Source organism: Hippocampus comes, unplaced genomic scaffold (genome assembly GCF_001891065.2).
Source record: "Hippocampus comes isolate QL1 unplaced genomic scaffold, H_comes_QL1_v1.1 scaffold118, whole genome shotgun sequence".
NCBI classification, from domain to species: Eukaryota; Metazoa; Chordata; class Actinopteri; order Syngnathiformes; family Syngnathidae; genus Hippocampus; species Hippocampus comes.
This window is the reverse complement of record NW_017805461.1, coordinates 1,737,417-1,762,207: the sequence shown is the minus strand read 5'-3', so window position 1 is coordinate 1,762,207 and position 24,791 is coordinate 1,737,417. Positions and strand designations below refer to the sequence as shown.

The 24,791-nt window shown below is 41.5% G+C and overlaps 1 protein-coding gene across 5 annotated transcripts in view; it reads left to right on the top strand.

Annotated features, from left to right (window-relative positions):
- Positions 1–24,791, top strand: part of LOC109518771 (amyloid beta A4 precursor protein-binding family B member 2-like) — a 44,968-nt gene that overhangs the window by 1,407 nt on the left and 18,770 nt on the right. For 2 of the 5 annotated variants that reach the window (XM_019874825.1, XM_019874827.1), the window contains exons 2-8: positions 4,212–5,482; positions 6,554–6,732; positions 7,758–7,901; positions 8,591–8,676; positions 9,648–9,708; positions 10,894–11,040; positions 11,278–11,405. In XM_019874825.1, coding sequence (XP_019730384.1) covers positions 4,243–5,482; positions 6,554–6,732; positions 7,758–7,901; positions 8,591–8,676; positions 9,648–9,708; positions 10,894–11,040; positions 11,278–11,405 — 1,985 coding nt within the window. In that variant the 5' untranslated portion in view covers positions 4,212–4,242. Of the gene's footprint in view, positions 1–4,211; positions 5,483–6,553; positions 6,733–7,757; positions 7,902–8,590; positions 8,677–9,647; positions 9,709–10,893; positions 11,041–11,277; positions 11,406–15,586; positions 16,133–16,236; positions 16,315–24,791 lie in introns of those variants that run through there. The other 3 variants (XM_019874826.1, XM_019874829.1, XM_019874828.1) reach the window with 3 other exon arrangements.

The window sequence follows — 24,791 nt, the reverse complement described above, 5'->3', positions numbered from 1 at the left end:
ATGAGTTTGTCCTCAAGCGGGAGCGACAAAAGAAAAATGTAATTTCAGTGGTTTCGTTTTGCATTTTAAATACCATTTTGGAATCATTTTTATGACAGCTACTGTTAAACCTTTGTCTCAGACAGCCATAAGTTACGCATCTTTTTTTGCTCTCATTGAAATTTCATCTGAGATGAGGTTAACCATTTGCTGCAAAAAGACAGAAACTAATCTGAATGCATCTACTGCAAGTTGGTTTGTATTACAAGAGACATCATAAGCAAGTTGCATTTACGGCACACAAAAAAGGAGCAAGCCAATGATGCTTTTATGTTCATGCTTGTTGCTTGCATCCTGTTTGAATGACCTCTCTCTGGAGGGCTTGTGGGGGCAGCGGCTTTGCTATCATTGCCTGCTGTCCAGTAAAATGCCTTGTCATGCTCTTCACTTCCTCCTCTAATAACTATCCTCCTCCTCCTCCCCTCTCCACTCCACTTTGTTGGACTTAATTAAGGCATGCGTTGGTTCGGGGAAAGAGAAGACGTATGCGCCGCGGTTTTTAACACAGGCAGACAAAGTATGTCAAATGGTAGCCTTTCAGTGCTCTAACCAGGTGTCTTTCACGACTAGGAGGATGGGTAAGAAAATCTTTTACGGAATAACGGACCATTTTGGCTGGCCCGGTGTCCGAGTGGTTAGTATACCACCACACAGTTGTAAGGCTGCAGGTTTTAATCTGGGTTCTGACCTACCGTTGTGAAGAGTGCATGTTTTCCAGGTGCCTGTGTTGGTTTTCCACAGATACCTTGTCTCAAAACATGAATATTAAGTTCAAAGAAAACTCTAAATAGTCCTTAGGCGTGAATGTAAGTGGTTGTTTGCCTATGCAGAGGATTCCCGACACATTGCCATTACAGTGTCTAAAGCAGTGCCATTGCTTTGTCATTGATACGGGCCAAGGGCAGCAGTCCGTCTCTCAGTCAGGGGCCCCCTTCAGCTTGGGACCCAAGGCTATGGTCTGACCTTTTCTCTCATGGGATCATCACGATGTGTTTGTTGTCACACAACCAATGCAGGACAGACGAGAGACAAGCTGACGCACTGATCCGACTGGCTGGTTCAGTGCAGGTACCTGTTGTGTGTCTGAGTACACATTCAGCACAAACAGAATGTTGTCGTCTGGTTCCGTGGCAAGCCACCGAGATAAGAAGAGGGCCCCGCATGGACAACGTGCACACTTAGCTCTTCAACCTCTTAGTTTGTTCAATTCCCAAGATTTTTGTCTAGCTTTAAAATCTGCTGTGTGTGTGTTTTCCAATGCTTCTAGAATGTCTGAAATGAAATCAGCACAGTTGCGTTGTGTGTATGTGGTCATCTTTCCACGGGCATATGCAGTCAACAGACATGAGATGAGGTGTACGACTTTTCCTTATTCTGTGGCCGAGGAGGAGCTTAGTTTACTTGTCTGTTTAAATACCTTTTCCCACTGAAATTAATTGTCTGTCCAAGCGTCCACAAAACAAATATTTCATTTTGCATTTGTTTTTAAATGACAAAAAAAGTATTATACAGTGGACTTCCCGGGACGGGGCCAGCCCATGTATCGTAAAAATCTGCTTTTTATTTACGTCCATTGAAAACATTAGGGGGAAAAGAAAATAATGTATTCCCCCCCCCCAAAAAAAAAAAAAATCCACTGATAAACATTCAAAAAAGGATTTCCTTGAAAAGCGGGTAAAATGGGGGAGAAAAAAAAAAAAAACACCAAAAATATAAGAAATATTGAAAACAACAAATATGCGAATCCGAAACCCTTAGGCACCGAACCATGAGTATGCAGTGGCCACCTATATTGCTGGTAAAGATGACTATCGATGAATATTAAACCAGAATGTAAACTAATTAAAGAGAATGTAAAGAAAAAAATTTATTGTATTCTTCGGAGAAGTCTCTCTCTCTCTCTCTCTGTCTCTCTCTCTCTCTCTCTCTCTCTCTCTCTCTCTCTCTCTCTCTCTCTCTCTCTCTTCGTGTAACTTGCAAAAAATTAAGTTGAGGCATTGGTATGCCAAAGTACAACTGTACCTGCTCTACACTGCCAATACAAGAGATGTATTCATACAAAAGTTTGTTTCATAGTAATATTTACTTGACACCGTTTTGACCATTGATTGTTTCTAAACCACTCAATCATGGATTGCCATCCATCTACCCGTACACTACACGCGCTGCATGCTTACGGTTTGCCACTCGTAAATTTACCTTTTGTTTTTATGATCAGCTTGCTCCAAACAATTTGTTATTGCTTTGGCGGCATCTGGTGGCATCTTGGTACCAAGGAAACAGTTTCAAGTGCGTTGAGGATCTTCAATTATACTAAAGTAGTGCTGTGCCACCATTTGTGGCATCTATAGACAATTGCAAACCATTTTAGCGTATTCGTCAGGATGTTAGGTCCCAATCCCCTCCACTGGATGTATGGTCTTTCATGTAGATGATTTCATTTCTCAGCACATTAAGAGTGAGAGAGCATGTAAATGGGGTTGGAGGCTGTGAAAAAAATTCAAGCGAGCACGTGTGTGTGGATAAAAGCCGCTCCCTGGCTCAACTGCAGCTTTATGCGAAGAGATTTATGGTCAGTGGGAGCAGAGGAAAGAAATGCAAAACATGTCGACAGTTGATGATATCATCTGTCTTGGATGAGAACCGTAACTATAAGCAGCCCCATTTAAGAGGATGCAGAGAGACTGGAGCGCTACGACGCCGCGTTCACGACAGAGTATTTCTCTCAATGCGCCCTGGGTACAGTATATCATATAAAATATGGCTTTGTAAGCGTTGCAGCACACCTCTTGTGAAATTGAAATGATTCAGTCATCTTAATTATTCAAGACATTTTGGACAATTGTTTGCTTCCAACTTTGTGGAAGCAGTATGTGGTACATTGTATGTTTTTGGTTGTCCGTGCCCGAGTCTATTTAGCACTTAGCTTATTAGAGTTCAGTTTTGAAGTCGGAGCTTCAAATCCAGCCTCTGGTGAAGTCCTCAATAATAAAAAGGCACATATACATTCCATACAATAGTTTTGTGTTTGTTTCTGGTCTCATCTAAAACACCAAACAATTACTCTTCAACAACCTTTACCAACCATCCTGTGCATGAAGCAACTTGTCTCCCTCCACCACTCTGACAACGTGTGTTACAGTTTGCTCTGCTGACTGTTCAGCAACAGACGGGGGAGTTCTCTTGAGAATCATAAACACAGCCTAGAAAATAATTGGCCTACCCCAGCCCCTTCGTTGGACGACACCCTCAGTTCACACCGCCTCTGCAGATGGAGCAGTACTGTGAAGGATGCAGCTCACTCCAGATCAGCTCTGCTCTGTGGTGGGCAGCTGCAGCACAAACTAAAATGGAATATTTGTTCCATCAAATTGTATTCATTTTTCCAAGAATCTATTCTCTTCTTTCTGTAGCATTTCTCTTGGATGTAGGATTTTTTTTTTTTAGTCCAATCAAATTTTAGCCTCTATGTATTGTTACATCAATTTAATGTACTCAAGGTCTTCAGAATCAGTAGTTCTCGCCCATGTCACTTTTACATGAGCAATGGGACCATTTATTAAACCCATCAGAATTCATATTTTACTCTGAAAATAATGTCAGTATTTTTCTCTCCGCCAATTGGTAAAATTCCACACGCATACAGTACACACAAACGCACACTCAAGTTAATGAAGACTTGAAACAAAAAAAGTTCACAATATTTCCTAATCCCAGACTGAAACTGTTCAGTTAATTCAGAACATCTTGTGAATTTCATGGTCCAATAATTGCCACAATCAGAAGATTCCACGCTTTTCATGACAAAAGCCCCAAGTTTAAGAGACATTGACCTTCTCCTTCCACATTTCTTGACCAATTGAAACCATTTCAACGACAAAATATTCAGCACATTCGGGACATTTCAGAATGACTCAATTCCCACATTAGCAGTATTTTCACATTGTCCTCGCTTTTTCCCATTCCTTGACTGGTTCCAATCTTTACACCAACTTAAGCTCGCAAATTCTGCTTTTCAACAACTCAGTTAATTCTGCAGCATTTCACTTAAGCTTCAGCTCATCAACATTCGCAGAAAACTTCTTCAGAAACTGTATCCTCTAGTATCTAAGTTTGTTGTTTGCCAATGCTATGTGTGACTGTAATCCCTTCTGTGTGGCCTTTCCCAACAGGTCATTCTTTGTCGCGTTAATCCAGTCAGCCATGATGTCAGTACAAACCCCTCCCCTCTCGCGCTCGGGCTCCTCACCCTCCAACGTGGGTCTGGCCAACCGCGGCGGCCCATCCGCCCTACCTCCCACCTCACTCAGCCTGCGTTCCTCTTACAACCAGCTGCTCGGACGTGATGTCATCAAGGAGTCCGCTGGCTCGCAAGGGGGAGGTTCGGCCACCTTGCCCAAGAGCCGTCAGAGACACACAATGACCAGCGTGCGCAGCGTAATGGGCATAAGTGATAACCTGTCATCGAAGAATCAAACTGCTAGCAGGGGCAGGGGCCTTCCCACTAAGTCCTCATCCAGTTCTGCCCTCTACTCCTCTTCCTCCTCATCGTCACTTTGCAATACAACCAACCCTAAACTGGCCAAGAATGGAGCCAACATGCAGAGACGTGCTGAGAGTCAGCAGCTGGAGCTGAGCAGAGCAAATACAGAGGGCAAAATTCACAACATCCCCACGGATAACATCAACTCTAACTGGCCCGAGTTTGAGAAAGACAACTCCCAGCTGCCCCCTTTCCGAAGACGGACAAAGAGCTTCTTGGAGTACCACGACAAGGGCTGGGATGTGAGCTCGGGAAACAACGAGAACAAGGAAGAGATGAAGCAGCTGGCTTCGGCAGAGAAAGAGCAGGCTAGCCCGGTCAAGGAGCGGGAGATGCAGAAGGAAGAGAAGCCCACCTGCGAAAGCTCTTGTGAGGAAGACAAAGAAGAGGCGGTGCCAGTGGTGGAAGAAGAGGAGGAAGACGAGGACGAAGCACTAACTGCAAGACAGCCTCTGTTACCGGTAGTCGTGGAAGCCCCGCTTTGCTCTTCCTCCTCTTCATCCACTAACAGCCCAGAGTGGGAACCGGAAAGCCACCAGGCTACTGCCCACATCAGAGAGGAGCACTGTGTCCAGGTTCAGGGAAGTCCGAGAAGTCCAGCAAAGCCGCCTCGGAGCTCCCAACCCAGGGTACTCAAGGTAGAGCTGCACCCCAACCACGAGAACCAGTTCCTGCAACAGTACCCACCATCCTCCCCTAAGCAGCCAAGGTCCAGTGAGAGGAATACCCCTACAAGGAACCGAACACCCACTGCCATGCCCGATCCCCAACCGGAGCTCGGGCTGCCCAAAGTGAGTTTAAGAATGGATCTGACTCCGGACACCCCATCGGAGGATGAAGACTCCAGCTGGACCACTTTGTCTCAGGAGTCACCCTCTCCTCAAAGTCCACAGGAGTCAGGTTCGCTAACATTGTGTTTGTCTTTTGAATAAGAGTGTCCAAGTCCTTCCGCTGAAAATTGAATCAAAAATTCAAATGATGCAAGGGAAAGTTGAGATGAAAAACTGCTACCTCACAAGTTCTGTTGAATATGATAAGACCAAATATTTGGTCATGATTTTGGGGGTAGGGTTGGCTGGGGTGTCACTCATATCCCACTAAAATAGAATAGAAATGTTTTCTTCGATTTCGAGCAGTAGTTGTTTTAATCTTTATTCACACACTTAAAAAAACATTAAAATGCTTATTCTATCATGCTTTGCAGTGCCCCCTCCTCCCTTCTCATACAGTGGACTATTCCATCTTCTTACGGCACGTGCAGACTTGATTAAGAAGAACAAACTTGATGATAAGTTGATGATAAACAGTAATATTCAAAATCTTTGAAATACACGTCTTTGGAGGGCACACTTTTCATGCGTCTCCACTAATTTCCTTAAATTGCGTTGTGGGCTGTTTCACAGTTGTTTTTAATGTACTACACTCAATAATGGATGGTGGGGCCACTAATGGCTCCCGGGCCATAATTTGTAAACCCCTGCTTAAGAACATCTTAGCCTTTAATCGTCGCTTGATTGCATCCCCCTTCACTCGCACTCTGCGCCTCCTTCCTGCTCTCTCATACAAACTGATCATTCTGGAAACGTACCAAAAGCCCCACCTCAGGCCATACTGTGGGAAGCTTTCAGGCCAGTGTGCCACCTTATGTCGCAGAGAATGTTTCACATTTACGAATGGTAGCAGATTGCAGATATCGGTGTGGCATAGGATGCAAATGGAAGTGAAAAATGATGCAAAGGCATAAGTAATAGAAAATGTAAAGGGGAGAACTATAGGAACGCTGAAACAGAATGAACAGAGGCCATTGCCTAAGGGGCACTGCTTTAGGGGATGAGGAAAGAGTTGCTATGGCAACAGAAGCTTTAATGATCCCCATCCTCCTTCACGTGCAGATACACATATACAAGCACACACATGTGATTTATGTACGACATGCACCCAATCTATATACTGCCTGTTTTGCTCCATTAGCAGATGTTTGGGGCGATGGGGACCTGCCCCCAGGGTGGCGGGAGATCTCAGACTCGTCGGAGGTGTATTTCTGGCACGTCCCCACCGGAACCACTCAGTACCACCGACCTGTTGCTTCCAGCAAGACCGAGAACAAGCCACAACAGGAGACGCACAACTCGCTGCAGCCACCCAATGAGGTGAGACGACTCTCATGTGTCGGTACAGTGTTGTCTTGAAGCAGGAGTTTAATTTGCTCCGTGATGACGCTCAAAACACACGTGTATCTCAAATTTTCACTTTTGAAATGAATGGACATTCATCCAATCCAGCCCCACATTGTGCTCCTTCTGATGTTCACACCTTGGCCACCATGATGTAATATAAAACCGACATAGAGAGAACTGACTCAGAAAGCCACAGTAATAAGTGTCATTTTTCGCAGTGGATTAAAAGTATATACCATTTACCATTAGCACATTGTCCTTTTCTGTTCAAATATCAATCGCTTAAAGCGTTATAACTGACATTGATGCTACTCGTTAGCCTGTCTATGGCATTTTGCATCAAGCATTGCCATGAAACAAGCACATTTGTTCCAGGGGCCGTATCTCACTGAGTGGCGAAGGTTTGCAAGTTTGTGCACACCTAGCGAATGTTTTTTTATGTGAGGATTCGTTCAAGGTCGCAAGGACGTTCCCCCACAATTGGAAGTTTAAATTTTAATGCAGGAGAGATTACTTTGCAGTAATGTATTTCAACAAACTTGTGTTTGGCAAATGTTTGCAAAAGTTTGATAAAAAAAACGACTGTGAGACCCTAAATTCGCCTGGGATTTTTGATTGGATGAGTGAGTCGCGGGTTGGGGCCCAGGATTGCGAGCGTGTCTGCTGAAGCAAGGCTGACGGTTGAGAGAAACGATAACTGGATGTTTTCTTTGGCGACATTAACATTTTCAATTTTACAATTAAGAAGTTACTGAGTGATCACCATACGCTTTCGTATTATCACTGTTACAGGATTGCGCTTGATGAATTCGTTAACAGCTGATGTGAGCACTGAAGGCTGCTCGTTAGCTAGCATTTACGGGTGTCATTCCAGATTGCCATGCATAGCACTTGTGCTTCTTTTTAGATTTGTTGTAGATTTATACTCTTGTTGAAGTATTTTTTGCAAGCTGTTAACGGCGGTGGTATGCGCCCCTCTTTCCTCCTGTCTGCCACAGCGCCCAAGCAGTCTCATCTCAGACAGTTCGGTGGAACCAGTCCCCTCCCCCTCTGGCTCCTCCCCAACCTCCCTCACCTCCACCTCCTCCAATGATGTCATCTCTTCTGCACAGAATCTTAACAGCACTCCCTGCACGGTCAGTGTCAACCTTTCATTCCCTCCCTTTGTTTTTTGTTAAAATCATGTGTTACTGTCCGCTGACACGCTGTATTCCATTTGGCTCCATCACAACATCCTCTACGCTGTATATTCTTTTGTGTATAAATTAAACTAAATTTCACACTGCATGATTTTTGAATCAGGTACATAAGTTAGATTAAGATCATAGAAAACTCAAGCTGCATCATAAAAATGTGTTGCCAGTTTGTTTCTTCTCCCTCTGTTATGAATACTAAAGCAAATTTGATTTGTTTTAGCATGCCATATCTTGATTGAGGAAAAAAATGTGTAAAGTATTATTCAACCATGTATTGATTAAATACCCGGCTGGTGCAGGGGATAAAGTCACCTTGCCAGCTTCAATGTCTGTCCAAGTTCACATTGAACAAATATAAAAACTGTGGTAATTAGTGGAGTCATTTTTAATTCCAATGAATGACAAACCCAGTCAAAAATCACCATAAAGTCATGAAAGGCTGTAAATTTCCCCAGTGTGGGACAAATAAAGGATATCTAATCTAATCTAATCTAATCTAATCTAATGAAGGTAGGAATATATTAATTCACTCGCCCACCACTTCTTTTCGTGTGTGTTTGTGTGTGTGTGTGTGTGTGTGTGTGTGTGTGTGTGTGTGTGTGTGTGTGTGTGTGTGTGTGTGTGTGTGTGTCCAGGATCTTAAGGACTATCCAATTTATCCTGACCCCAGTCTGAAGGCATTTGAAGGGGCCACCCTTCGCTATGCTTCCCTCAAACTCAAGTAAAACCTACTGATTAATTCCTTGTCAAAGTGCCATGTGTGTGTGATGTTCTCTCGCCAGATGTGTTAAACATTCACTTGTTTAATAATACAATGCAATAACTCAGTGAGAAGTTTGCTGTGTGAAAGGCTACTGTACAGTTCTGTCTAACTTTCAAGTTCAGTGCATTTGCATTCAGTCTTGAGGAACAGTATTTAAAGAAAAAAACAATTATTTAGGTACACACTAAATGTTAACTGGGACAAAACGAGGACATAGTTTACAGTGTTTTTGCAGTTTTTATCTTCTCTTGCTTTTAAAGTGAGTAAATATGTATCAACAGCACCACTTGGTGGTACACTTAGTACATGCACACACAGTAACTTCCTCCTCCTCCTCTGACAGGTGGTGAAGCCCCACTGGTTGTTATTTGGTGTTTCTTTGAATTCTCTCTGTCACCCTAAGGAAGGCCAGCTGGGCTGAAACGCATCGGGATGTTATATATTTTGACATGCCATGACGTGTTCAAGGCATTTTAATACAAATACAAACAGTATCCAAAGAGTGCCTTCGTTTTCTACTTTTGTATTTTTTTTTACACATTTTATTTTATTGAGGTGCAATACATTTTAACCCTTTCATACACCCTGCAACCTGATAACATGGTAAGACGTCCACTGTAGTAACCACTGTCCCTGAAAGGGTTAATTGAATAACTGGCTACATTTTTTTTTGTTATTTCCCTCTATTTAAGCAGAGTGGTAATGTTCAAATGGTGCATAATATTCCAGTGGCCAACAGTATTCTGAAATATCCATGATAGGAGTAAAACCTCTGTCTTGTTTTTGATGAACAATTAGGTCTACTATGCTGTGTTTTCATTTAGGCCATGAAAGTGTTACTTGGAGAGCTAAGGTTTTTTTAGGTGGTATTTTGTGTAAAAAGCTTGAGAACCCCTGCATTATGCCTTTAATATCTCACTTTTCTGCAGCCCTGCACTCCCATTGGAAACTGTGGACCTCAACAATACCTTCCCAGATCCAGAAGCAATGGTAGGACTAAATATATTATATGTTATTGATCCTTAAATTTGGTTGTTATTGGTTCACGATTACATTTTATGTCTCTACTAAGAACAAAATATTACGATGCATCTTAGTTTTTCTCAGTCGCTTTGGTTTGTTTCTCAGATCAGAATTGAAATTTGCAAATGAGTAAGTGCATTTTCTCAAAACATGGTTCCCCTGCAAAAGCCATTTTCTTTCTCAGTATCTTCAGTACATCTCCCAGAAATAAATATTTGTGAACATACCATCAGAACAAGTTTTTTAAATTTTTCTTTTTTTTTTTTTTGTCATTGTGTACGGATAACACAGTAAAATTGCTTAGTCATGTTGTCAGTATACAGTAACTCTGTGCTCTGGAGGGGCGTTCTGACAGCTGCTTAAGATTTGATGACAAATTCAACATTCGAAACTGAAAGTTACACTTGTGTATGTGGAAGATTGTTTGCAAGCGAGTGGGCAAGATTCGCATTTCACTTTTCATACAAACTATTTGCACTGTAATTTGTTGACAAACCATCTCATTGTGATACAGAAAGGAAAAGGCAGCATTGCATAGCACAAAGATTAAAAAAAAAAAAAAATCGATATGGGGCGGGGGGTTGATATGTATACATTGGACAATCTCCTAAGGGAAAATTGTCAATGCAACCTTGTAAGAATTACAGTGTAGTCTTCCTACTTCCTTCGGGCCACAAATTCTCATCCACGTCACAACAACTTAACTTGCTATGAGCTATTTTACAAAATTGGTTGATCCTTGTTTGATCTAATGTTTCACACATCTCCATTCATTTTTAAAGAGTCAAGATCAGCTGTTACATTCCAAAGTACAGATTTTTAGGAAAGCCACAACTCACACTTCAGCCCAATTTTTGCATTTATTAAGTAGGTGGCAGCAGCGCACTCTGCTGATTTGAGCTTTGGACCAGAAGGTTGTGGAAGTCTGATTGTAGACAAATACAAAATAACGTACACAAAATAAGTAACAGTCGATGTATCAATAATAAATAATAATAACAAATAATAAAAAAAAAATCCCCCTGACTTTTCAACAAAGAATTACATCATATTAATGTTATGACTGAATGCCAGGCAGAAAAAGAAGAGAACTGTGATCAAAAAAAAAATAAAAATAATAATAATAATCCATGAAGTGTGTGTTCCTCCTAGTCATTTCCAGTACGGTCCTTGGGCTGGGTGGAAATGGCGGAAAAGGACTTGTGTGAGGGGAGGAGCAGCGTGTCCGTCCACCATTGCATAAGACAGCTGTCCTACTGCAGGAGGGACATTCGAGACTCAGCCGGAGTCTGGGGAGAGGTCAGTTACTTTGATCATTAACTAAATACAGGAATGATCTCAATTACTGTATGAGTGCTTGTGGTGGGAAGTCAGGAAGTACAAATACTTACGGTACTACTGATTTTTCAGGAAACCGATCTGTCCTAGCAGTAGGTAAATATTTCACAGTATAGGAGAACAGAGTTGGAGTATTTTTGATGAGAACTGACTTCAACAAGAACACCCCCACAAAAGCTGATGTTTGTCCTCTCAAAGGGCAAAGGGATGCTGCTGGTGCTTCAAGACCGCATGTTAACTCTGGTTGACCCAGATGATCAAAGCCTCCTCCACTCTCAGCCAATCAGCAGCATCCGTGTGTGGGGAGTCGGACGTGACCATGACAGGTATTTGAAATGCTTTCAAACATCCTGTAAAGCTTCTTGGAGCGCTTCCTTGGCTACTCGGTAGCTGCAGGCGTGACATGATGAGATACAAGCAAACACTGGAACGCATACATCCTGCAGGAAATGGAAAGAAAGCTCATTACATTTACAAGGAGCATGATTGCTTCATTTTCTGTGTACATTTGCACTAACTGCATTCACAACATTATGATTTATCCTCAACGTTTCATGCTTCCATTCCGCATGTGAATGACCATCAATCTACTGGTTCTCAAACAGGATGATGGGTTCCCGCTAACTACCGAAGCAATACGAAGTGTACATTAGCATGCTGACAATACCGATTCAGGCTGAATATGTTGATTTATTAGGTACACCTGAACAAACAAATAAAATGCAGCACATAATTGCAACCAAAAAAAATACCACAGAAGGTATACGTTTAAGGTCACCAAAATACTTTATTCAATGTTTTAGGGATCGAGACTGAGTAATTGACGGCTATCCAGAAAGCTTTGAATGTACCTGTCGATTTCACAAGATGGTGGCAAAGCACTTTTTTTCCTCTCAATTCACCATTGTACCTGGGCCCCAATTTACTTCAACATGCCACCAAAGCAATCTATTCACGTTAGACATAGCTTGAGCATGAGTACAAAAAGAGAAAAGGGGATTTTTCCAGCAAACAACACAAGAGTGTTTCTTCCCAAATATCGGTGAATGGCCAAATCTGCAAATGTCAAATTGCAAATATTTATGACTGTAGATTGGCAAACAAAAGTCTTTTTAGCTTGTTGAATTGTTGTAATGACCTCATGTGTCATGAGCTTTCTAATGCAGATATCGTAGCTTGGTGTAAAGCGGATCAGAGAAAAAAACAGCCTCCACCTGCTGATGCTTTCCATCCACATCTGTAATAGGATTTTTTTTATGCTGTGGTACCTCGATGCAAAAATGTCAAATCGAAGCAGTAAAAAGTACGCAGACATCTGTGCACTTTTCAAATGTGTTCAGTGTTGCAGAGCCTGCTCTCAAGGACAAGTGAGCCCGTTTAAAAAGTCCTACCTGGACCTTGTAGCAGGGTCTCTCTTTCACACCCCAAAAGTACTGTCAGATTTGGTTTTGATCCAATAACAAGTAGTTGGCCTGTATTGACAATTTTGATTTGAGTAGTTATTAATATTTGCATTTAATGCGGGAGGACACTACCAAATTTGAATGATCGATCCACATACTGTTAATATCCTCTATGCACTACTGCAGTTTTATTGAGGCGTACGATTAAGAAGCAGTGCTGTTCTGTACTCGCAGTGTGTGATACTGAGAACCAGTGGAAGTGAACTACTCTTGAATAATGCTGAGGATGGCTAAGATGTTACGTTTCAATTCAACTGCAGCAGCACATTAAGTAGAGAAACATAAATTCGGTCATCATTACACTGATATTTATCAAGATCAATGCCTACATTGATGTCGACGTTAAGAGTATTTGGATAGATTAAATGATACAGCTCTTGTGTTGGCTCTTGGCGTGAAGTTGTACCTGATATTGTGGCTGTAGACTTTTTTTTTCTTCCAGTTGCTCAACCACAAAATACGACGAAACTGTGTGAGGTTCACTTCCAGTATATGATATCCGTGTTCCCCTCATGTGTAATCAGCTGTTAAAATAGCATCAGTGTACAGTACATGTCCGTACTCCGTGTTCTTCTCATCCTTCTCTTTGTCTTGTTTCCATAGTTTCTCTCACTACCCGCATTCTCTCGGCTCCCCCTGTCTGTCTTTCTGCTCTTTTCTTTCCCTCCTTTGTGCAACAACCTCTTCTCTCTCTCTCTCTCTCTCTCTCTCTCTCTCTCTCTCTCTCTCTCTCTCTCTCTCTCTCTTTCTCTCTCTCTCCCCCTCTCTGTCTCCCTCTCTGTCTCCCTCTCTGTCTCTCTCTCTCTTTAGGAAGAGTGCCTCTTCCCTCATGTGTCTCAGAGGATGAAGCAGGACTTGTTCTGCTCACCTTCTTATCGCAACCTATTTTTTTTTTCTTTTCCTCATCCAGATTTCTCTTTGCTCAGCCTTCTTCCCTCCATGTTGTTGAAATTTGCAGTCTAGATTATTTTTATTTGGGTATTTTTTTTTTATGTGATTCAAGTATCTATGACCGCAACCAGCACTCATTTAAAGCAGGACGTTTTTTGATTGCCCCCATTTTAGGGATTGCATTTTTTGGGTGTCTTATCTTGAAATTGTCACTGGAGGGCGCTAGAGTCAAAGCCTGTGTTTCAAGACGGGTTACAGAATGTATGAAGAGATGCCTGTCTTTGAAGATTATTGTTTTTCTTTCTCGGATATGCTGAGAACAAAATTTCCAAAGTGTGTCCTTGACTGTTTTCTCATTTCCTTCTGTGCAAATACATTTGAGATTATGTTTTTAGAGCTTTCTGGAAGTGTAGGTTCATGTTATGATGAGTAAGCAAGGTGACTGGATGTCTGCTTATGTTTCCAAATTTGTGGTTTTGTAGTTGGGGGGATCAAAGTGGCTGTAGCCTGTTTCTCAACCTGATTTTTTTTTTTTTTTTACACTTAAGTAACTCATCCATGAACCAATTCACCATGACATCATATGTTCTTCCAGGTGGAAAAAGGCTAAGTCTTTTCCACTAACATCATTTATAAACAAACCCTGACATGGCATTTGACCAAGGCAATTAGTTTGGAAAAAAATGGGCAAATGGCTTGAATGAGTATTTTAGCCTTCTTCTCTCATGCCACAATTTGAAGTACTGTATGTGAAATATCAGTCGAAAAAAAGTAAACGTGTTTGCAAGGGACACCCAACACTGACTGTAAATTTCCATTTCAACTGGTTAGTTCATTCAAAAATAGAGAAGGCGTAAATTCATACATTAACATAATCATTGAGGTAGTGGCAAAGTAATTCAAGAGACAGCAAAAAAGGAAATGTCTTAACCGCGGTGGTGTAGTCTCAAGACGAGCATACTACGCTAAATTCTAAATGCCTAGCCTACCATTAAATTGTTCTTTTGCTGACTGATGCTATTTGCCTGAGATTTTTTTTTAAGTTATGATAGATGCTGTATTTCCTCGTTATGTAATTCAGAAGGCTATGATTGCATGGCAGGTAAAATGGAAAGCTCAAAATCAAACAATTCATACATACCTGAAAAAGTCTTCCACAAACCTGACAAAGGAATATGGGTTTCCAATGTTGCTATCTGTAGAAGTATCAACAACATCCACACATTTTTTCTCATGCATTCCGCCTGTCTATTTTAGACTTTTTTTTTTTTCTGTTTCTGTCATGGTGTTCCGTTCATGACTTCTCTGCAATCCCGTGTGAGGTCTGGTTCTCTGTAGTACAGCACAAAATATATTCAGTTGATCTTAAATTGAACTTCCCTTGGAGGGATTATACTCACAAATAATAATAATAATAATAATAATAATAAAAATAATAATAATGGATGCTGCTGTAATAGCTGATTATTGCTTTTGAAGCTGTACTATTGACATTTCCACTAAATGTGTGCTTCTTGTGTGTGTGTGTGTGTGTGTGTGTGTGTGTGTGTGTGTGTGTGTGTGCGCGCGTGTGTGACCAATGTGAAACTACTTGCAGACGTCAAGACAAATTAAGGTCCTTATCTCCTTACATACTCTTCATTTTCCCTGCCAGTATTTTCCATGCCAGTTTTAAACTGGGCTGAGAATGTCCTTTCCATTTCCTTCTATATAAAATTATGAACCACAGTTCTCTTCAAATGTATTAATAGCCCGTCCGACATGAATGGATGATTAATTCCTAATCCATGTTTCAAAGAAAGGGAGACATTTTTTTACCTACATTGGAGGTATAGCTACTTGATTTTGGCAATTTCCCCAGAAATGGTGATGGCGACGCCTCTCATGCTTCCATCTGAGGAGTGTTCACACCCATGTCCTTAACATGTCGCTTTCTTGGTCCAGAATGATACAAAATGAATGAGCCCCCTTCCCCCGCACCCCCAATCTAAAATTGGGCGGGGCAGAGGGGGGGCGGGTGGGAGTTGTTGGTCCCTCGATGAAGTCATGTAGCTATATCTGGAGCACTCAGCAAGTCTGAGTATCTGGATGCCCCTGGTTGCATGTGCAAATTTTATCGTGTGTTTGTGTGAGTGTATGTGCACATGGGCTTGACATGATGAAGTCATTAGTCCAAATCTGGAGCACTCTTTTGTGTATGTGTCCATGTTGACTGTTTTCCCCATACTTTCTCCATCCCTTATTTTGGGCTCGGTATTCCCACTCTTTGTCTCCAGCCCTCATTCTGCCTCCCTCTCGTGTCATTGGCTGCTCAGCTCAGCGTATTCCTCCCGCTGCTTCTCCCGCCTTTGTGCAAGACTTCCCGTTTTTAGCACTTTCTGTAGGACGGGCAAATGGGAAATTATATCGGCAATTCTAGAGGGGAGCTGGTGCTGACTCTAAGCTGGGAGATGCCTCCCCCCTCACATTAAGTGATTCTTCAGACAGAGGTTTAGTCGTAGTTGTGGCAAGAGGAGGTCGGAGGAGGGAGAGAAGATGAAAGGAGCCCTTGAGGAATAAAAAAATTGAAGAGGAGGAGAGACAGAGAAAGCATCACCCTTGAGCTACAAGCGACACGGGAGCTCTATCGCAATGTCACAGAGGCAAAGAGTTAACGAGGCGAGGAACTAGTTTGTGACATGGCTGGCATGTCTGCCCGTGTGAGTATCTTACCTCTCCTTTATTATTGATCATTCTGTTATTAGTCCCCCTTTTATTTGTCACCTTCTTTGCCTTCGCTACATGGCTTTGACTTCAGACACAGCTGGGTCGTTGACTTCCCGACGATCAGTCAGGTGTGAGGATGCAGGCTGCTGCTGCTGCTGCTGAGCAGATGTTTGAGGTGGGTTAAGATAAGGCGCAAAGAAGAGAGAGGAATGAAGGGAGCAAAAGAGGGATTGGAGGGTGGAGGCAGAAAACAGGATTAAAGTGTGAATTTGCTGCGTGGTGGTGCATATGCCAGAAATGTAATTTTACTACTTTGTTTTAAACATCGGCTGTCGCAGATGTGTATTAGATATGAAGTTCAGTCCATTCTGGTTTGTGCATGATAAAGGGTGTGTTGAATGTGCATGTTTTTTCTGACAAGCAATTGAGGAGGGGGTTGTGACTGACGAAGAACAAAAAGAGAGTTAAAATTTCTGACAGAAGGACAGATGAGGATGGGAGGGGCATGTGAGGTGACATCCCTGTTTGTTATCATGCCTTTAACACCTAATTTGTGTCCTGTTTTATAGACTGAAAATAATTCACTCACTTTCTCAATGGCTTGTTTGAGGTCTGTTTGACATTGACAGTGAGTTATGTATTTAATAGTGTGCAATGTACAACTGTGTTGCATTACTCTGAGAGGTGTTTCTTAACCCCTGTGCAATGCAGGTACACTTCATGTACACCTGACATGCGTTGTGTTGTAAAAACGAATGCATGCCACAGGTTTAAAACCCATGCATGGCATGCATTTGTTTTTGCAACACAACGCATGTCAGGTGTACATGAAGTGTACCTGCATTGCACAAATTTTTCGAGACCCGAGCCATCATTGGAAGTTTTTGCTTTGGCCTGCGAGCAAAATCTGAGATTTGAGCGCTGCAGGTGGCAGTCAATCAACTCTTTTTATGACAAACATCACTTTGGCAGAAAGTGAATAACTTTTCAAAAAAGAGCTTCAACGCTGTTTATTTGCAGCTGTCAAACTAAATGTAAAACAAAGAGAATGATGCGTTGTGCATTTAAAACAAACAAAATCCGCTTATCTTAATGCTAGCAAACAATGACAACTGCAAGACAGACAAATCAATAGCATCGATGTTGCCACATTATAACCTTTCTAAGCAACAGATATGAACACAAACAGTGCAGCAACACATACATACAGACAATATAACTATTTACCCTACGGCAAATATTACTGCAGCTTACCGTGTCACATATAGTAGTTGTAAAACTCTTCTTCATTACTTTGCATGGCTGTATTTTACTGCTCCTCAGCAGCAAAGTCACACACTACTGATGGAGCTGCCATAATGCACAAGATGTTTATTTCTCTACATTCTATTTAATTATATTACTATAACTGTGTTTATAAAGTGTAATACCTGGCTATTTTCCATCGGAAAAAAACACATTACAAATAATTGTTTTTTGCAGGGAGGCTGGAAGTGATTAATGGCACTTTCATTCCTTTCAAGATGATTATTTAAATATTTTTTGAGCACGATGGACTTATCTCAAGGGACCGCGGAATTACAAATACTTCTTGATAAAGATGCATTGCAGTTCTACACACCTCCAAATAAAACACATATATTTTGAAATTGTAGCACTTTTTTATGTTTGTACAGGCAAAACATTTGACATTTAATATACCTCTTATCCGTATGACTACACACATGCACTTTTCATTGACATTCTGTCCAAAGCTGGCCTTTGCTGCACAAAAAAAAAAAAAGAGTGAAAACAAGCAGCCCTTGAGCCTCATTCATTTTTTAACGCTCAACACACTAGCTATCAGCTCCGTTTATGTCAATGCAGCGGGTTTGCTTATGTGAGGTTTTGGCAGCGCGTCGTCCCAGTTGGCGCCCATCTTATTTGCTGATGTCACGGCCCCTTTAACCTTAATTCATATGCAACATCCATCTGACGGCCCACTGGGACACAACCCTGATCGGCCAGACACATTGGATAGATGCCACGGTGATTGATGCCCCATCCTCTCACCCACCAGCCCCCCTCATCACTCCTCCATCCTTCCACCCCTCCACAATCCATCACAGCCACTTGTCCACACACTGCTTGCTCGTTGGGTCGACTTCCACAAAAAGCCTCACTCCATGAAAGGTCATCATGGCTGGAGATGCCCACTGTGATGAAACCAAGACGTCTCCTACACCTTTTCTGCCTCTTTATTGCCCGCATTAGCATTGTTGAGCTCACCTGGTTGTAATCCGTGTCTTCCTGACAGAGTGTTCATTGTGCTCCCCCTATCGAGCTTCTCCCTTGCTCCTTCAGCCAATAAATCTTTAGCCGATAAAATTCTTGCTCCTCCCGGCTGGGGAGGGCAGTAATGAGAGGTGATGCTGGTCACATAGCAGTGTACACACCAGGATGTTTGTCTGGTGTCTAGCTTTGAGGCTACGTTTACACTATGACCCCGGTGGTCCACGGCAGCCCCGGGATTTGGGCCATTTAAAAAAATATATATATTATTCCTTTTTTCCCTGTGTTTAAGTCTTGCTAACTTTTCTAACGTCGGTCATTGGGGTTGTGACAGGAAGGCATTAAAGGCCTCTTTTGGAAAAGATTGTTATGTGAAATTTGTTCTCTTTTAAAAATTGGAGACATGTTTTAATCAGTCAGAAAACATTTAAAATGGGTAAAAAAAAAAATCAGGTGTAGTCTAGAATGAAACACATTTTACTGTAGCAGCAAATAAAATTGAATTAGAATATGTAGTTTTCATGGGTTTCAATTAGCCAAAAGTGGCCAAAATAGAGCCATACAATTGGATATACACAATATATTATTGAGCCGAAGTTGGAAATGATAAAATTAGACAATGACTTGAGAAGTTTCATTACATTATTTTACAGCAATTAAAAACACACACTTTGTTTAAATTAATAGGGAATATGGACATAATAGTGGTGCCTTCAACTTGCTTGTTTTGTGACGACCCTCGTTAACTGAAAACATTGAAATCATTGCTTTAAGTGCTCCAACAACAATGCTAGTTTTGTAAGCGTTTTGCATTGTCTGTTCGCATTAAACTGGCAGACATTTGCAAGTTATCTGGTTCAGTTAAATACGATTTTCTTTTTTTTTTATTTAATTCTCTTTATTTTATATTTACGTGACCACATCTCTAAAAACTCGTAGGTTGAAACACTTGTAAGTCAAGACACCACTGTGTTCCATCCATCCATCCATTTTCAGCACCACTTCTTCTGAACAGTTACTGGAGCCGAACCCAGCTGACTTCGGGCAAAAGGCAGACGACACCCTGAACTAGTCGCCAGTCAGTCGTAGGGCACATGTAGAGGCAAACAACCATTCACACCCACATCCACGCCGTCACCAAGTGGGAACTGATCCCACGCTGCCCGCACACAAGTGAGGCGAGTGTACCACTACACCATCAGTAACTACCACTGTGATTTTATATCGTATTTTGTAACTATGGTAACGTTTGCATAACTGCCGCAAAAAGTAATAGATGCTCCTGCCAAAAGGGTTTGTAATTACTTGTAGATGCCACAGCATGGTAGTAAAGGACTATTTTTGTCTAAATGAAGCTCCTCAACTAACTTCCAATGATTACCTTGACACCAAGATATCACCAGAGCCATATTCTTTATTGGTATGATTTGTGTTGAAAAAATGTATTTAAAAAATATTTACTACTTTCAGCGTTCGAAGGACCCACCTTAAACAACTCGCCTGCGCTATGAGATAAAGTGCACACGAGCGTACGCTGTGCATGAATTCTGCCTTAGTGCACATGCAATTAATTAGGGCACAGCGTAATTCTAACTGTGCAAGCTTTGGAATCACTTTTTCTCGAATCCCTGCTCTTTCCCATAATCTCGTTATCAATTTCCATTCCACACAAACACATACACATTCGCACACATCAAAAGTGGTGGTTTACTGAGGTGTCATTTCATTGAAGTTCTGTGTTTGCGTATATACGGTATACAGTGCACACACACACACACACACACACACACACACACACACACACACACACACACACATATATCAGTACCTCACATGCTTTCCAAATCAGTGTGATGTGTGTGAAACGATCAAGAGCAAGAGAACAGCAGGACATTATCTTCCTCGCTCTTTCATGCCCACCCACAATCGCTCTCTTGTCCCCCTCCCTCCATCTCCCACTTGAGCTGATGCTGTCAACTATGTAACGGAATATGACAAGTGTTGACATGTGCCCCGGCCCCCCGTCTTCCCCCACATACACTTTTTTGTCCCTGATTTAGCCTTTCATGTCCCACCAAATGCCTGCAATCAGGTCATAAAGCATGTGTGGTTGCATGCATGGAGGAGAGGGTAACACACAAGTGGATTTTCACTCCATTCCATCCCACTCTCACAGGATAAAAGGCTGTCCCACCCTAGCCCCGGACCATAATAAAAAATATAATGTCCCGTTCTGGTCACAAAAATAACTCGCTTATGAACCGCTCCCATTTTGCAGGTCAGCTAAATTAGCCTTATATATGGATCAATATTCTCTTGTTTTGGGTGGGGGGGGGGCATCCTCTGTCATTCTATTTTTATGCTCAAGCTAATGTGGCATTTTGGTGTCAAGGAACTATGATGAAGTGAGTTGAGGAGTTTCATGTGGTTTGTTGCTGCCATCTTGTGCTTTCGATAGACAATTACAAACCTTTTGGTGGTAGCCTCGGTGATTCACGGCTTTTCGCTCTCAAGCTTTCGCTTCAGTGAGCTGGCAATTCCTAATTCTAAAAATCATTTAAAACACCAAAATAGAGAGATGTTACTGAATGTAGAAATACAGTGCTCCCTCACTTATCGCAGTTAATGGGGACCGGGACCCAGCCACGATAAGTGAAAAACCGCGAAGGAGGGTTTGCTCCCCCTCTAGGAATTTTTGTGTCAGTGTATGTGGGTACCAGCATGTTTAAAATATGTAAACAGTGATTATACTTTGCATATTTGAGACAAAGATTACAGAAGTACCCGTTTATACTTAAATCTTTAATTAAAAAACCTTATACAGTAAATAACATTCATCAGCATTGCCTTCTGAGAGAGGCAAAGAGATTTGTGTTAGTGGCGTAGAAGGCTCTGACTTTACGCTCTGATGCGGTAGTCACCATTAGCCTCCAGCTAGCTCCTGGCCACCCATTCCCACGCAGCCGATGTGTTTTTGATAAGACAATTAATCGATATTGATGAGGAGGAGGCGAAGAGAGACGTGCTGCTGCTTTTGGACAAGCCCAATCACCTCTCTCCCTCTCTCTCTCTCTCTCTCTCTCTCTCTCTCTCTCTCTCTCTCTCTCTCTGCCTCGCCCACTGCTCATCTTGCCGCTAAAAAAAAAAAAAAACAGCACATCTCATAGAGTCATGATGCACAGACTTTTAACATTAAGCGAAACGGATTAATTCACCATGTTGCTGTTGGGTATTATAATAATAATAATAACAGTTTAATATATATAGCATGTTTCAAGGGAGCCAGGGAAGCTCAAGGGTACGCGCTGCTCTCTCGTCACAAGCAAGCTTGAATTGCTTCCAGTGCAACTTTGGAGCATCAATGGATGAGCGAGCTTCTTGCTGCAAATTCCTTACTTTTGGAAATAAGCGGAGAAAACTGAGCTGGAATATGTTTTCATGAAGGATGCAGCCACAGCCGGAAGCTCTTTACTTTTAGGTTAGAACATCCCCAAAGAGCTAAACAGCAACTTGATAAAATGAGAGTTGCACACGAAGACAACAAATGCTTCAGGTGCTTTATCAGGAGAGAGTGTTTGAGTTTTTGAATCTTTTTCCACAAGCCTAACTTTTCACAAGACAAATATAAGACTAATTTTTAATAAAAAGTTTTTGACAAGCCTCAAAGAACTGCAATTTTTTTTTTTTTTTTTTTTTTTTTTTTTTTATGAATTTCCTTTTGGATGTTTTCTTTGCTTGCTCTTTTGCCACTTTAGTCTTCTCTGCCACCTGTCACCATTTTTGTCATCCATTCTATGCAAAGCACCCTCGGTTGCCTGTGGCTCTGAAAAACATGAAACGATTTGCATCGAAATGCACAGTGGGTGGATTCTCCAAACCACGAGAATTGCCAGAGCGTTTCAGGCAAATTCAAATATTTTGTGCTTAAGCACGACTCAAAGTGCTGTCAAGTCCAATTTTCTCGATAAATAAAGTGTTCACTATGCGCCTCATCTTTGCGGGTTCATCACCGCCATTTTATTTGAATTTTTATCACCTTGTTTTACATTCCATTTAAGTGAACTACATTTACCAGCACTTTTGTGATGTGCGTTTATCATCACTGAGGGGTTTCATTTAGTTAAATTCTTCTCTCACAGTTGTATATCCACAGGTTTGTTTGTTTGTTTGTTTGTTTGTTTTTAATTAGGCATAGTAAAAATGTGAGAAGAGTCTTTGCGGCGTATGGCGCATCAGCATAAGACAAATTAATTGGCTCTTTAGAAAGACACATTGTTTGACTCTGATAAAGGACGAAAGTACCGGGACAATTCTTCCGTCCCTCATCGAAGGGACTATTAATGTGAAATAAAACATCACACACAGCACAACAGCTTGCTATAAATGTTGTAACATTTGCAAAAAAAACTTTGAATACTATTGAACGTGAAGATAGAAGTAAAAGGGATTAAACAGGAAGATGACTATCAAACTGAAATTAAATCTGATCCACATCCACTCTGCGCCAGGGCCATTGTTATAAGACTCTCACCCTGTTGGAAATTCATCATTTTAGTCTGGATTTATAAGATGAGCAAATAGCAATAGATGGATATCTCTGGGGGGGAACATTATTATTTATTACAGTATATATATTCTATAATAGTGGCATGGTGGTCGACTGGTTAGCACATCCACCTCACAGTGCAGAGGTCGTGGGTTCGAATCTGGGCCCTGGCCTTCCTGTGCGAAGTTTGCATGTTTACCCCCTGCGTGGGTTTTCTCCTGGGTACTCCGGTTCCCTCCCACATTCCAAAAACATGCACCCTAAATTGTCCTTCGGTGTGATTGTGAGCGCAAATGATTATCTATGTGTGCACTGGTATTGGCCGGCAACTGGGTGTTCAGGGTGTACCCCACTTACTGCTCCAAGACAGCTGGGAAAGGCTCCAGCACAGCCTGCGACCCTTTGTGAGGATAATCCGTTCGGATTATGGATGGATAGTTCATGTTTGTCAACTGTGGGTATGGGAATCTGTTTGTGATTAAGGGCTGTATAAATAAATGTGACTTGACCTGGATGGATATGCTAGATATAACATAAAAATCAGATTTTACTATTTATGTCTATATGTTTGAATAAAATTATGTTTTACACGTTTTATTATATAAACTGCTGATAGTTTTTATTTATTTTATTTATTTATTTATTTGGGACGGTGCACATTAACCAACACAAGAATAAACAGTGTAAATGCACCGGATTTAACATAAATGCTAGTTTTCCGCCGTCGTCCCAAGGCTGGTTTCTAAAATAGCACAGTGAAACTCATAAAACTTCAGAACCAAGACGACAGAAATAAGAACCAAATAGGTAAGACATGAAACAGACAATAGAAACTGTTGCAGTACTCAATTACAAGTTTAACTTGTTGTTTAACTCACAAATTCCAAATACAACAGTTGTTTTAGTCTCTAGAATGAACAACTTCATGAAAAACTATATGTGGTTGTGTTTAATACACAACGTAGAATTCTCTTTGTTTTATGCTTCCTTTTAGTAAACTTCCACTTTGAGTGGCACTCAATAGCTTGAAGCCTCTTTTTCGATTTCGAATTGTTCAATGTCTGCCAAACTGCTGCTTCTTGTGAAGTGAGTAGAGTTGGCAAAAAAACTCACGGCGGTCATCTATTTTCTGCTGGCAGACACGAGTGTTTCCTTCTCCAGATGCCTGCAATCAGTGTTTGCCTATGCAATTAGCATACAGCATGTTTGTTAACATTGCATAGCCGGTGTTTTGTAAAGCTGTTTAATCGCTGGATTTTGTATGAAGCGTACACATTGACTCGCTGCTTATGTGCGTTTCCGTGCGTTGCCCACAGACGGTTGGGTGACAATATCGCTCTCCGCTGAGCTATTCTGGATGTTGAATCACCGGAGAAAGCCAAGTAGAGCAGGCTGGGGACCAGTTATGTCTGTGTTGTTTTCATTGCTCTTGCAAGGATATTTTATCAGAGCAGTTTGTGGAGTTTATGATTTCGTTTTAGCACCTGAGGATGCAAATTGAAGAAATGTTAAGGTTGTTACGGGATTAGTGTAATTCTCTTGCCACATAGCCAAATGGGGCTAGTTCAGTCTATATTGTGCTTGCCTTGGGGACTGGAGAGTCACCAATTTAAGTCCCGCTGGATTGGAAAACTATGGAAATTGTGATTTCTCGATAGAGGCAAGTTTGCTTCCTGCCAATGTGCTTTTGAGCAAGGTAATAAATTGTGACAACTGGCAAAACACTTACGTAAAGCCACTATTTGCGTGTCATTTTACACATCTCCAAATGCAAATATTTTGTTCTAAAAAGTAGTTACAGGTTCAAAAATATATATATATATATATATATATAT